A 12,772-nucleotide genomic window follows, 5' to 3' on the forward strand; every position below is an offset into this window, starting at 1 on the left:
TGGGCAGAAAATTGCTTTTGCTCAAATTCCTGATATGTGCTCCTAGCAACAACAACTTGTATTTATGTAGTGCCTTTAACGTATTAAAGCATCCTAAAGCGCTTCACAGGAATATTAAAATTTGACACCGAGCCACATAAGGAGATATTAGGGACAGATGACCAAAAGCTTTGGTCAAAGAGGTAGGTTTTAAGAAGCATCTTAAAGGAAAGAGAGGTAGAGAGGCGGAGAGGTTTACGGAGGGAGTTCCAGAGCTTGGGGCCCAGGCAACAGAAGGCACGGCCACCAATGGTTGAGCGATTATAATCAGGGATGTTCAAGAGGGCAGAATTTGAGAAGCGCAGACATCTCGGGTGGTTGTGGGGCTGAAGGAGATTACAGAGATCGAGAGGGGCGAGGCAATGGAGGGATTTGTAAACAAGGATGAGAATTTTAAAATTGAGGCGTTGCTTAACCGGGAGCCAATGTAGATCAGTGAGCACAGGGGGTGATAGGTGAGCGGGACTCGGTGTGAGTTAGGACACGGGCAGCTGAGTTTTGGATGACCTCAGGTTTACGTAGGGTAGAATGTTGGAGGCCAGCCAGGAGTGCGTTGCAAAAGTCACGTCTAGGGGTAACAAAGGCACGGATTAGGTTTTCAGTAGCAGACGAGCTGAGACAAGGGCGGAGTTGTGCGATGTTACGGAGGTGGAAATAGGCGATGTTCATGATGGTGTGGATATGTGGCCGGAAGCTCATCTCGGGTCAAATATGCAGGTAAAGTTATGCAATGTGAACTCATTAAAATATAACAATTGACCCCTTTTCTCACAGCCAGAACTATTTACCCTTACATCCAGTTTTCTCTTGTTGATAAAAGGAATGCTACATCCATTGAGGTAATATAAAAAAATAACCATTTTATAGTGCAAGTTAATTCGGAAATAGTCATGTAACAACTCTTGAATCATATACAACTGGTGAAACAATTCATCCACTGAATCTTACAGGTTTGTGAGATAAATACAGTCATTTCCTCAAGGGAAAACAAAGATTGCACCAATGTTTAAAATGCTAAACACGTGAAATATAAAATTTTCACAAGACCATACTGAACGAAAGCACGCAGGCTAATTTTGCAAGTCAAGCAACATCAACAATCATTTCTACGTTTCGTGTAGTCTAGGCATCGATAGCATCTTGGGCGAGCTACAAAGCTTGTCTCCAAATGAAGCTGGTGGCCCAATACTCTGGCTGAATCTATTGATGGACTAGAATGTGCTACAGCAGAAATAAGGGGTGGGATTGATGACGGGGATAGTTTGCCTGTACTCCTGGAGTGCAGGGATTCATTCTGTGGCCCTAACTCGGATCAGGACTGAGATTGGGAGTGGGTCGACCAACCCCGACTGATCCCTCGTTGGACACAAGGAACATTGGAAAGTGAGAAAATTAGTTGTGGTGAATCATCTGGCCATCTTCAAAGGCTATGTGCTCAAGGACCGGTGGAACCAAGCTGCGCTCCCCTCGAGTCGAAAGCCTTCTGTGCTGTGTTGTTATGTGGTGGAAGACCTGCATCAGCTTAAGGCAGACTGCTAAAAGGTTGGGCCCAGGTAATGCCCAAAAAGGTCTCGCTGCTACTTATACCTAATGCAAAATCTCTCACGTGCACACACACATGCACATACACACTCATATAGATACATACACACATACATCATAGGCAGTCCCTCGAGTCGAGGATGACTTGCTTCCACGTCAAAAAGTTCACAGGTGTTTCAATGAAGGACCTAATATTCCAGGTCCTGAACTACATCCTGAAGGGTGGAAGATGCCTGTGGGTGGATTTTTTTAACGTGGGGTGACCGTTGCACACCAGCCACCACACGGGCTCGACAGAGCTAGGTCTTGGTCCAGTGGCAAGGGTTAAACAGGACGACTGGAGACCTGCTCTGCTGCACGGGCCTAGCGCACACACCTAGCGAGTTCGGGACCCAGAAGAGGCGAAGGCCCAGGGGCAGCACGGACCAACCCACACTGTGATACACACACACACACACACACACACACACACACACAAGCCTCCATCCTCCTGCCTTGAAATGATCTCACTCCCATCACTAAGCACCCCAACCTACTGTCTAGAACTGTTGAACTCTAAGTGACTTTCAATGTATACACCTGCCACTATTGTGCAATCTGTATTACAGCAGGTTCTCTGATGAGAAAGTGTGCAAAATTCCTGCACAACATTCGATGAGAATTTTAAATCTGAGGCATTGCCAGATTGGGAGCCAATGTAGGTCAGCGAGCACAGGTGGGTGATGGGTGAATGGGACTTGGTGCGAGTTAGCACACAAGCAGCAGAGTATTGGATGAGCTCAAGACAATATCCCATACACATTACGGTTATCAATGTTATTGTACAAACATTGAATGCATAAATAAAAAGGTTATAGAATCATAGAAATTTACAGCACGGAAGGTCATTTCTGCCCATTGTGTCCGCGCCGGCCGACAAAGAGCTATCCAGCCTAATCCCACTTTCCAGCTCTTAGTCTGTAGCCCTGAAGGTTACAACACTTCAGGTGCACATCCAAGTACTTTTTAAATGTGGTGAGGGTTTCTGTCTCTACCACCCTTTCAGGCCGTGAGTACCAGACCCCACCACCCTCTGGGTGATGAAATTGCCCCTCAAATCCCCTCTATACTTCCCCCCCAATTACTTTAAATCTATGCCCCCTGGTTGTTGACCCCTCTGCCAAGGGAAGCAGACAGCCAAAATTCTTCAGTCCAGGCAACAGTCTTGTAAATCTCCTCTGCACCCTTTCCAGTGCAGTCACATCCTTCCTGTAATGTGGTGACCAGAACTGCACGCAGTACTCCAGCTGCGACCCAACCAGTATTTCATACAGTTCAAGCATAACCTCCTTGCTCTTGTATTCCATGCGTCGACTAATAAAGGCAAGTATTCCATATGCCTTCTTAACCACCTTATCTACCTGGCCTACCTGACTTGCATTTCTATAGCAACGTGCACAACCGCAGGACATCCCAAAGTGTTGCTGGACGATTAATCCAGAGCCCTGGTCTAATAAAAAGCATATAGGAAATATCAAACCTCGGGTTCCTAAATCGACAGCTTTGCTTCTTGTTTTGTTTTTATTGCACGAAGCTCTGCAGAAACAACTTTTCTATTCATAACACAATGGGTTTCACGAAAAGCAACAATAACATTCCTGTCCTTTCCAGAAGGGTACCGTGGCCAGAAACTTTATTCAGCATTGCAGAGCTTTTCATGGCTCTTGCGTAATGTGAGGGGGAATCGAACAAGTCAAATTTACTTCAACAAACCCAATACAAACACTAGGTGGCATCTGAGAGATTCCTGGTGTAGAGTCTTGCTGGATGGGATGCAGATCAGGTAAATGGGTATAAAGGTCAGCACACCCAATTCACAGCGTTCCCAATTTTCCGTCCATTGATTTCAAAGCTCAGAAAATCAGGAATGCTGCCCTTCATATCCGCTTCTCCAACGTGAGTGAGACTCAGTACTAAGTTACTGTTGCTGGTATGTATTAATGGACATGTTCATCTGGCATTCCGCCCTCCGCTAGTTTAACGCAAGCGTTACCCACACACATCATCGGCAGGATTGGATAATGCAATGATTATTTGCAACAATCTTTTTGTGTCCTTCTGTGCATGAGCACCTTGGACTCCGCTCCTTTTTGGGCATGTGCACCTTGGACTCCGCCCCTTTTGGGCATGTGCACCTTGGACTCTGCCCCTTTTGGGCATGTGCACCTTGGACTCCGCCCCCTTTTGGTGCATGTGCTCCTTGGACCCCGCCCCCTTTTTGTGCATGTGCACCTTGGACTCCGCCCCTTTTTGTACATGCGCACGTTGGACCCTGCCTCCTTTTTGTGTATGCGCACTCGATCCGGTCCCCTCTCCTGTCTGGAGTCGGCAGTCAGAATGGCTCGAATTACCCTTTGCAAAGTCACTGATTATGTCAGCAGGGCGGGTTCTAATTACACATTCCAGGGAAACTGCTGGGTGTGTCTTATCCTTCAAGGGAACCAATCAGCAATTGGGTCATGTGATCAAGGTGATCCAATCAAAGCATTTTGCTGTTGCAAATAAGTGCATCCATTATGCAATTGGATAGCTCTTTCAAAAAACCGTTACAGCCATGATGGGCCAAACGGCCTCCTTCCCCGCTGTATTGTTCAATGAAGCAGCAATCTTTAGACAGTTAAGAACTGAAACACTTGGGGACAAAAAGATTTGCTGATTAAATATTTTTACTTCATGTACAAAACTACAATGAGCATGTACCATTTTATGTCTTCAGGTCCCCAAGCTTGTATTTAAAAAGGACTTACTCCACAGGAGTAGTGTTTAATAGCAACATCTATATTCTTGGAACTAGGAATCTTCCCACATAATAAAAGTGGGTTGTTGCCATTTCTCTCTTTTACACACACACGCACATCGCATGTATACACACTTATACACACATAGGGACACACCCCCCAACAAAGTTGCTATGTGCTAATAGTTTGCTATCCTTCATGAAAAGTTAAATTGACTTCAATTCCAAAGAGTTTGATTATGTTTGCACACACACAGGATTTGTGTGTTTGGATTTGATGGGGCAGATGGGTGCTTTTGGGACCAGGAGCTGGAGAATGGGGGATGAGTCGGTCCCGACAGAAATTATTACAGCCCAGACCAAGTAGTTATAGCCATGCCTCCCCAGTTACCATTCTCCATTGCTAGTAAAACCGACTTGGCTCCTTCGCCACGAAGCATACTTTCCATTGGCTGGAGGGTCTAGAACCAGGGGGAATAGTCTCAGGATAAGGGGATGGCCACTTAGGACTGAGATGATGAGACATAAGGTCATAGAAATTTACAGCACAGAAGGAGGCCTTTTCAGCCCATCGTGTTTGTGCCGGCAGACAAAGATCTATCCAGCCTAATCCCTTCACTCAGAGGGTTGTGAATCTTTGGAATTCTCTGCCCTAGAGGGCTGTGGATGCTCAGTCTGAGATCGATAGATTTTTGGACTCTAAGGGGAATCAAGGGATATGGGGATCAGGCGGGAAAGTGGAGTTGATGTAGAAGTTCAGCCATGATCTCATTGGATGGCGGAGCAGGCTTAAGGGGCCGAATGGCCTACTCCTGCTCCTAATTCTTATGCTCTTATGCAGCAAGCTAGGAGAGCAACTATAAAAAGATGTCTTTCCATCCTAAGTCTCTTTGAAGGTTTCCACATGTTGAGTCTTCATGCATACGACATTCTTCCCAGGTAGTTCGCAGGGACATAGCCCCTTTTCCCTTTCACTTCTGCCAACCACCAATCTTTGTTCCCACTCAAGTCGCTGGATTTCACTATCTTCACTCGCTCATACTCTTCAATGCTGAGCTCGTGTTCACTCCGTGCTTGAAAGGAATACACTGCATAAAAGATCTGTGAAGGAGAACATAAGAACATAAGAAAAAGGAGCAGGAGTCGGCCATTTGGCCCCTCGAGCCTGCTCCGTCATTCAATAAGATCATGGCTGATCTGATCCTGGCCTCAACTCCACTTCCCCGCCCGCTTCCCATAACCCTTGACTCCCTTATCGTTCAAAAATCTGTCTATCTCCACCTTAAATATATTCAATGACCCAGCCTCCACAGCTCTCTGGAGTAGAGAATTCCAAAGATTCACGACCCTGAGAGAAGAAATTCCTCATTTCCGTTTTAAATTGGCGACCCCTTATTCTGAAACTATGCCCCCTAGTTCTAGATTCTCTCACAAGGGAAAACATTCTCTCTCCATCTTTCCTGTCAAGCCCCAATTCCAAACTCCAATGAGTACAGGCCCAACCTACTCAACCTTTCTTCATATGACAACCCCCTCATCTCAGGAATCAACCTCGTGAACCTTCTCTGAACTGCCTCCAATGCAAGTATAATCCTTCCTTAAATATGGAGACCAAAACTGAACACAGTACTCCAGGTGTGGCCTCACCATTACCCTGTACAGCTGTAGCAGGACTTCTCTGCTTTTATACTCTATCCCCCTTGCAATAAAGGCCAACATTCCATTTGCCTTCCTGATTACTTGCTGTACTTGAATGCTAACTTTTTGTGTTTCATGTACAAGGACCCCTGATCTCTCTGCACTGCAGCATTTTGTAATCTCTCCCCATTTAAATAATAATTTGCTTTTTTATTTTTCCTACCGAAGTGGATAACTTAACATTTTCCCACATTATGGTCCATCTGCCAAATTTTTGCCCACTCACTTAGCAGGTCTATATCCCTTTGTAGAGTAAGAGTACATAGAGTTAAAAAGACAACAGGCGGATTGCTGAGGAAAGTTCTGCATTTTATTTCCTGATTTGCTTGAATACATAGGGGACAAAATTGCCCCCCGACCGAAACGGGGCACACTCACTGATATACGGCCCCAATCGTTGGGGGTGTGGTTCGAGGGATTTTGCCCTCCATTCTTCTTTTTGTCCGCACAACAACATCCCTCCACTTCAGTTAAAGGGGAGGGGCCGCTACAAGCTCTGCAGCCACTTTAGTGGCACCCACTGGGCCACCAGGGACGGTTTCGGCCGGGCCAGTGGCCCGGCACCCAAGAGCAATGCCAGGCTGCCAATTGGTGGCCCGGCCTAACCTGTGGCTACAACCGTCGGGCCTACTTCGGAGTCGGCCGACAATTAAAATAAAATGGCGCCACGGTAGTGCGCCCTCCCCTTTAAGAGCAGACGTGCTGCCCAGCCACAAGAAGCTTCCCGCCGGGGCAAGCTGTTGGGGGCACCGAGTGGCAGCTGATCTGTTCCTGCGGGGCGGAAAGGTGGTTGCCGGCGGTCAGTAAGGGGTCGGCGCGTGCCCTGCCGGGGCGGAAAGACAGCCGGGGCGGTACACCGCTCCAGAAATAAAGGAGGGCAATTTAGAAAATGTTGGCCCCTCCGTGCCGATCAAGCGGTGAGTGCTTTCCACACCGTTGCCACCTCTTTGAGGCGGTAACGGCTCTTTTAAAAATAAAGGGGCAATTTCGGCCCCATAGAAATTACAGCACAGAATCAGGCCAGTTGGTCCAACCAGTCCGTGCCGGGGTTTATGCTCCACACCAGTCCCCTACCACCCCTCTTTATCTCACCCCATCACCATACCCTTCTATTCCTTTCTCCCTCATGTGTTTATCCAGCCTCCCCTTAAATGCATCGATACTATTCGCCTCAACCCCTCCCTGTGGCAGCGAGTTCCACATTCTCACCACTCTCTGGGTAACATAGAAACATAGAAAATAGGTGCAGGAGCAGGCCATTCAGCCCTTAGAGCCTGCACCACCATTCAATAAGATCACGGCTGATCATTCACCTCAGTACCCCTTTCCTGCTTTCTCTCCATACCCCTTGATCCCTTTAGCCGTAAGGGCCATATCTAACTCCCTCTTGAATATATCCAATGAACTGGCATCAACAACTCTCTGCGGTAGGGAATTCCACAGGTTCACAACTCTCTGAGTGAAGAAGTTGTTCCTCATCTCGGTCCTAAATGGCTTACCCCTTATCCTTCGACTGTGACCCCTGGTTCTGGACATCCCCAACATCAGGAACATTCTTCCTGCATCTAACCTGTCCAGTCCCTTTATATTAAATATGTTTTATATGTTTCTATGAGGTCCCCTCTCATCCTTCTAAAGAAGTTTCTCCTGAATTCCCCATTGGATTTATTAGTGACTATCTTATATTTATGGCACCGTGGTTTCGGTCTCTCCCACAACTCCAACATCTTCTCTATGTCTACTCTATCAAAACCTTTTATAATTTTAAAGACCTCGATCAGATCACTCCTCTTTCTTGAGAAAAGAGCCCCAGCCCATTCAATCTTTCCTGAAAGTTATAATCCCTTCTATTCCTGTTAATTTTGTTTGTAAAATAACATTGAATTAAGCAATTTAAGTAAAAACATAAGCTTTTTTTGCTTGGGAAAAAAATGAACTAAGAATCAAATTAAGAGTAGCCCGCACATGGCCATTGTGTATGTGCGTTAGATTGGATAGGATCCAAGGCAGGATAAAGTGGCTGTGGGATCTTTCATGTCCACCCGAGAGGGCAGACGGGGCCTTGGTTTAACAACTCATCCGAAAGATGGCACTACTGACCGTGCAGCGCTCCCTCAAAAGATGGGTACAGGCTCAGGGAACAACTTTAATCTCAAATTTAGGCCTGAGGAAGGTAAAGGGTTGAAAAGTAACTACATCATACGCAGGAAATTATGATGTACCTTTATAATACACTGGTTCGGCCTCAAGTGGAGTATTGGGCCCAGTTCCGGGCACCGCAATTTAGGAAGGATGTGAAGGCCTTCGAGAGGGCGCAAAAAAGATTTTCGAGAATGATTCCAGGGATGAGGGACTTCAGTTATGTGGCTAATAGATAGTAAAAGCTTTTACCGATATATAAAACGGAAGAGAGTGACTAAAGTAAATGTTGGTCCCTTAGAAGATGAGAAGGGGGATTTAATAATGGGAAATGTGGAAATGGCTGAGACCTTAAACAATTATTTTGCTTCGGTCTTCACAGTGGAAGACACAAAAACCATGCCAAAAATTGTTGGCCACGGGAATGTGGGAAGGGAGGACCTTGAGACAATCACTATCACTAGGGAGGTAGTGCTGGACAGGCTATTGGGACTCAAGGTAGACAAGTCCCCTGGTCCTGATGAAATGCATCCCAGGGTATTAAAAGAGATGGCGGAAGTTATAGCAGATGCATTCGTTATAATCTACCAAAATTCTCTGGACTCTGGGAAGGTACCAGCAGATTGGAAAGCAGCTAATGTAACGCCTCTGTTTAAAAAAGTGGGCAGACAAAAGGCAGGTAACTATAGGCTGGTTAGTTTAACATCTGTAGTCGGGAAAATGCTTAAAGCTATCGTTAAGGAAGAAATAGCGGGACATCTAGATAGGAATAGTGCAATCAAGCAGACGCAACATGGATTCATGAAGGGGAAATCATGTTTAACTAATTTACTGGAATTCTTTGAGGATATAACGAGCATGGTGGATAGAGGTGTACCGATGGATGTGGTGTATTTAGATTTCCAAAAGGCATTCGATAAAGTGCCACACAAAAGGTTACTGCAGAAGATAAGGGTACGCGGAGTCAGAGGGAATGTATTAGCATGGATCGAGAATTGGCTGGCTAACAGAAAGCAGAGAGTTAGGTTAAATGGGTCCTTTTCGGGTTGGAAATCGGTGGTTAGTGGTGTGCCACAGGGATCGGTGCTGGGACCACAACTGTTTACAATATACATAGATGACCTGGAAGAGGGGACAGAGTGTAGTGTAACAAAATTTGCAGATGACACAAAGATTAGTGGGAAAGCGGGTTGTGTAGAGGACACAGAGGGGCTGCAAAGAGATTTAGATAGGTTAAGCGAATGGGCTAAGGTTTGGCAGATGGAATACAATGTCGGAAAATGTGAGGTTATCCACCTTGGGAAAAAAAAACAGTAAAAGGGAATATTATTTGAATGGGGAGAAATTACAACATGCTGCGGTGCAGAGGGACCTGGGGGTCCTTGTGCATGAATCCCAAAAAGTTAGTTTGCAGGTGCAGCAGGTAATCAGGAAGGCGAATGGAATGTTGGCCTTCATTGCGAGAGGGATGGAGTACAAAAGCTGGGAGGTCCTGCTGCAACTGTACAGAGTATTGGTGAGGCCGCACCTGGAGTACTGCATGCAGTTTTGGTCACCGTACTTAAGGAAGGATATACTAGCCTTGGAGGGGGTACAGAGACGATTCACTAGGCTGATTCCGGAGATGAGGAGGTTACCTTATGATGATAGATTGAGTAGACTGGGTATTTACTCGTTGGAGTTCAGAAGGATGAGGGGTGATCTTATAGAAACATTTAAAATAATGAAAGGGATAGACAAGATCAAGGCAGAGAGGTTGTTTCCACTGGTTGGGGAGACTAGAACTAGGGCGCACAGCCTCAAAATACGGGGGAGCCAATTTAAAACCGAGTTGAGAAGGAATTTCTTCTCCCAGAGGGTTGTGAATCTGTGGAATTCTCTGCCCAAGGAAGCAGTTGAGGCTATCTCATTGAAAGTATTCAAATCACAGATAGATAGATTTTTAACCAATAAGGGAATTAAGGGTTACGGGGAGCGGGCGGGTAAGTGGAGCTGAGTCCACGGCCAGATCAGCCATGATCTTGTTGAATGGCGGAGCAGGCTCGAGGGGCTAGATGGCCTAATCCTGTTCCTAATTCTTATGTTCTTATGTAATAGCTGAAGGAAAAAGAATTGCAGGGCTACTGGAAAAGGGCGGGGGAGTAGAACTAGCTTAAGTGCTCTTGCAGAGAGCTGGCACGGGCTCGATGGGCCGAATGGCCTCCTTCTGTGCTGTAACCATTCTATGATTCTATCTATAGCTTAGCCCCACCTGGTAGTTTTTAAAACAGCGAGCTGCTTTACCTGCTGCTCTCCCAAGTCGCTTGAACTGTCATCACTTCCGTTGATTGACACAGTGTCCGGTGTGCAAAGACTCGTTTCCTGAGAACTGTTCAGAGCGATGTCACTGTCGCTGGTGCTCAAGTGCAAACTCCTTGTGCTACTGCTATCTCCGGAGTAGGAAGGCACAAATAGGCTAATGTCATCGAAATCTCCATCCGTCACCAATCCATCTGTGCACACTCCGTTCTGCCCAATCACAGGATTGTACGGTCTCAGAAATGAGGAATACACATAGCCTTGCATCACTACATGGGATCAAAGGCAACCATTATTCACCCTTGGATGTTATATCAGGACACATTTTTCAAAACTTTTATCGTCCCATACTGAACAAAATCGATCCAACAAAGCACATGACTGACCACGATCACATTTTTATCCATGATCTATTGCCATTGGCATCAGCTGTGGCTCAGTGGGTAGCACTCTCGCCTCTGAGTCAGAAGGTTGCGGGTTCAAGACCAGAGACTTGAGCAGTGCTGAGGGAGGTGCCATGGGATCTTTTACATCCACCGGAGGGGGCAGACGGGGTCTCGGTTTAACATCTCATCCAAAACACTGCATCTCTGATGTGCGGCGCTCCCTCAGCACTGCAGTGAAAGTGCCAGCCTGGATTTTTGTGCTCAAGTCTCTTGAGTGGGACTCGAACCCACAACTTTCTGACTCAGAGACGAGAGTGCCACTTCCCTGGGCCACAGCTGACACATGTTTAATAAAGAGCTGACAGCCTTCTCCAGTTACCTGTGTCTCATTTCTACTCTTTCAAGATGATCACTAAAGCCTTGCAAATGCATGCAAAAGAAAGCTTGGGTATGACTAGAAGCTAACGGCACTGACGGAGTCAGGGAGCGAGTTGGATTTATCATTTCAGCATCATGTAATGTGCAAAGCCCGCTACAATGAAATCTCAACAAGCCCCAAATTACTGTCCTAGAGTCAGTCAGTCCATCTCTCTGAGCATCTGCTGTACTTACCTGCGCCGATTTCTTTAACTCTCCACAAGGCTTTTCTGCAGAGGTCACATACACTGGCCTAAGCAGAACTGGAGTAACTCTCAGCCGACCAAACTTGCCAAAATGGCCAGAATTGTCACGGGTGGCAGGTTACGCCCCCCTTTGGCTGAAAAAAATCCAAGCCTAAAAAAAATCGTAACTAACTGTGTTACACTGGTGCAAATTGATTGAGGAAACTGTAGTTTTAAAAAAAAATTTAGGCCAAAAAAAGCAGCCTGCTCCAAAAAAACGGCGCAAATCTCTGGGGAAAATAAGACCAGCAAAACTCAGTTCAGCCTGCAGTTGACAGGCGCTTAAAAACACTCACTTCCTGTATCGACGAGCCACCTGCTCACACTCCCCAGAGGATCCTGCTGCTCAAGAACTGCCACGATGTCCCCCTCATGAAGTGACGCGTCTAAATCTTGGGCGGCATTGAATTTCCGCTTTGCTTGAAACAGCTTGTCTGGGCTGTGGGTCGCCAGCAGCTTAGTCCTGTGGTCCTCAGTCTGAAGGGGAGCTTTGGGCTTGAGGGGACAACAGAAGTAGAACAAGTACCAGTCAATACCTCAGAACAACTTCACAACATCCTTTGTATAGAATTCCATCCAGCAATGTTGTTCTCATATTGTTGTAGTTCCTACTGAATTCACATCGGGAAAGAGTTAATAAATTTGTAACCAGTCATTCCAGCAACAGAAAGTGGTGCAGATACTCAGTTCATTCAACGCCAATGGGGTTATTAAATTCCTAAATTGTAAATTGAAAGCTGAAACTATTTATATGACTGGAGCGCCATATGGGAACAGAAAGGTTACAACAGCACCAGGATGAAATAGTAGTTAGGCGGTGACCAGGTCGATGGGTTATGGGAATGAATGGTCTAAACTGCTGTCAAAAAAGCAAGGTGGAAATGAGATTGTGCTGGAACACCCCAAGACTGTGGCAGAATGAAGCTGTATGGTCCAATGTTCATCAGCAGTTTGTATTTTATCTTTTACACTGAGAAATTCAAGCGAAGAGTCAAGTCCCCCCTCCCCCCAGTGCAGGAGGACATCACAGAGACCGAGAAAATGTCGGAGAGAAGATGAGGCAAATTGAGTAGTACTAGTTAACGAGCTGTCCCAATGACCCAGCGAGTTCAGGCAGTGAGTAGATGAGCAATGCAGAGCATGAATTCCCAGAGTCGATTGCCAGCTGGGGACAGTATGGCTTCCATAGTTATATCGATAGAATGACATTGAATTTACAGCACAGTAAAAGA

The 12,772-nt window shown here is 46.2% G+C and overlaps 1 protein-coding gene across 1 annotated transcript in view; it reads right to left on the reverse strand.

Moving 5' to 3' along the window:
* Positions 1–2,725: 2,725 nt before the first annotated feature.
* Positions 2,726–12,772, reverse strand: part of arhgef38 (Rho guanine nucleotide exchange factor (GEF) 38) — a 107,178-nt gene continuing 97,131 nt past the window's right edge. Inside the window, exons 12-14 of the mRNA XM_070862543.1 lie at positions 11,837–12,035; positions 10,478–10,761; positions 2,726–5,458 (exon numbers count right to left, since the gene is read on the reverse strand). Of these exons, the coding sequence (XP_070718644.1) occupies positions 5,273–5,458; positions 10,478–10,761; positions 11,837–12,035 (669 nt within the window). The 3' untranslated portion in view covers positions 2,726–5,272. The remainder of the gene's footprint in view (positions 5,459–10,477; positions 10,762–11,836; positions 12,036–12,772) is intronic.

Source organism: Pristiophorus japonicus, chromosome 2, assembly GCF_044704955.1.
Source record: "Pristiophorus japonicus isolate sPriJap1 chromosome 2, sPriJap1.hap1, whole genome shotgun sequence".
NCBI classification, from domain to species: domain Eukaryota; kingdom Metazoa; phylum Chordata; class Chondrichthyes; family Pristiophoridae; genus Pristiophorus; species Pristiophorus japonicus.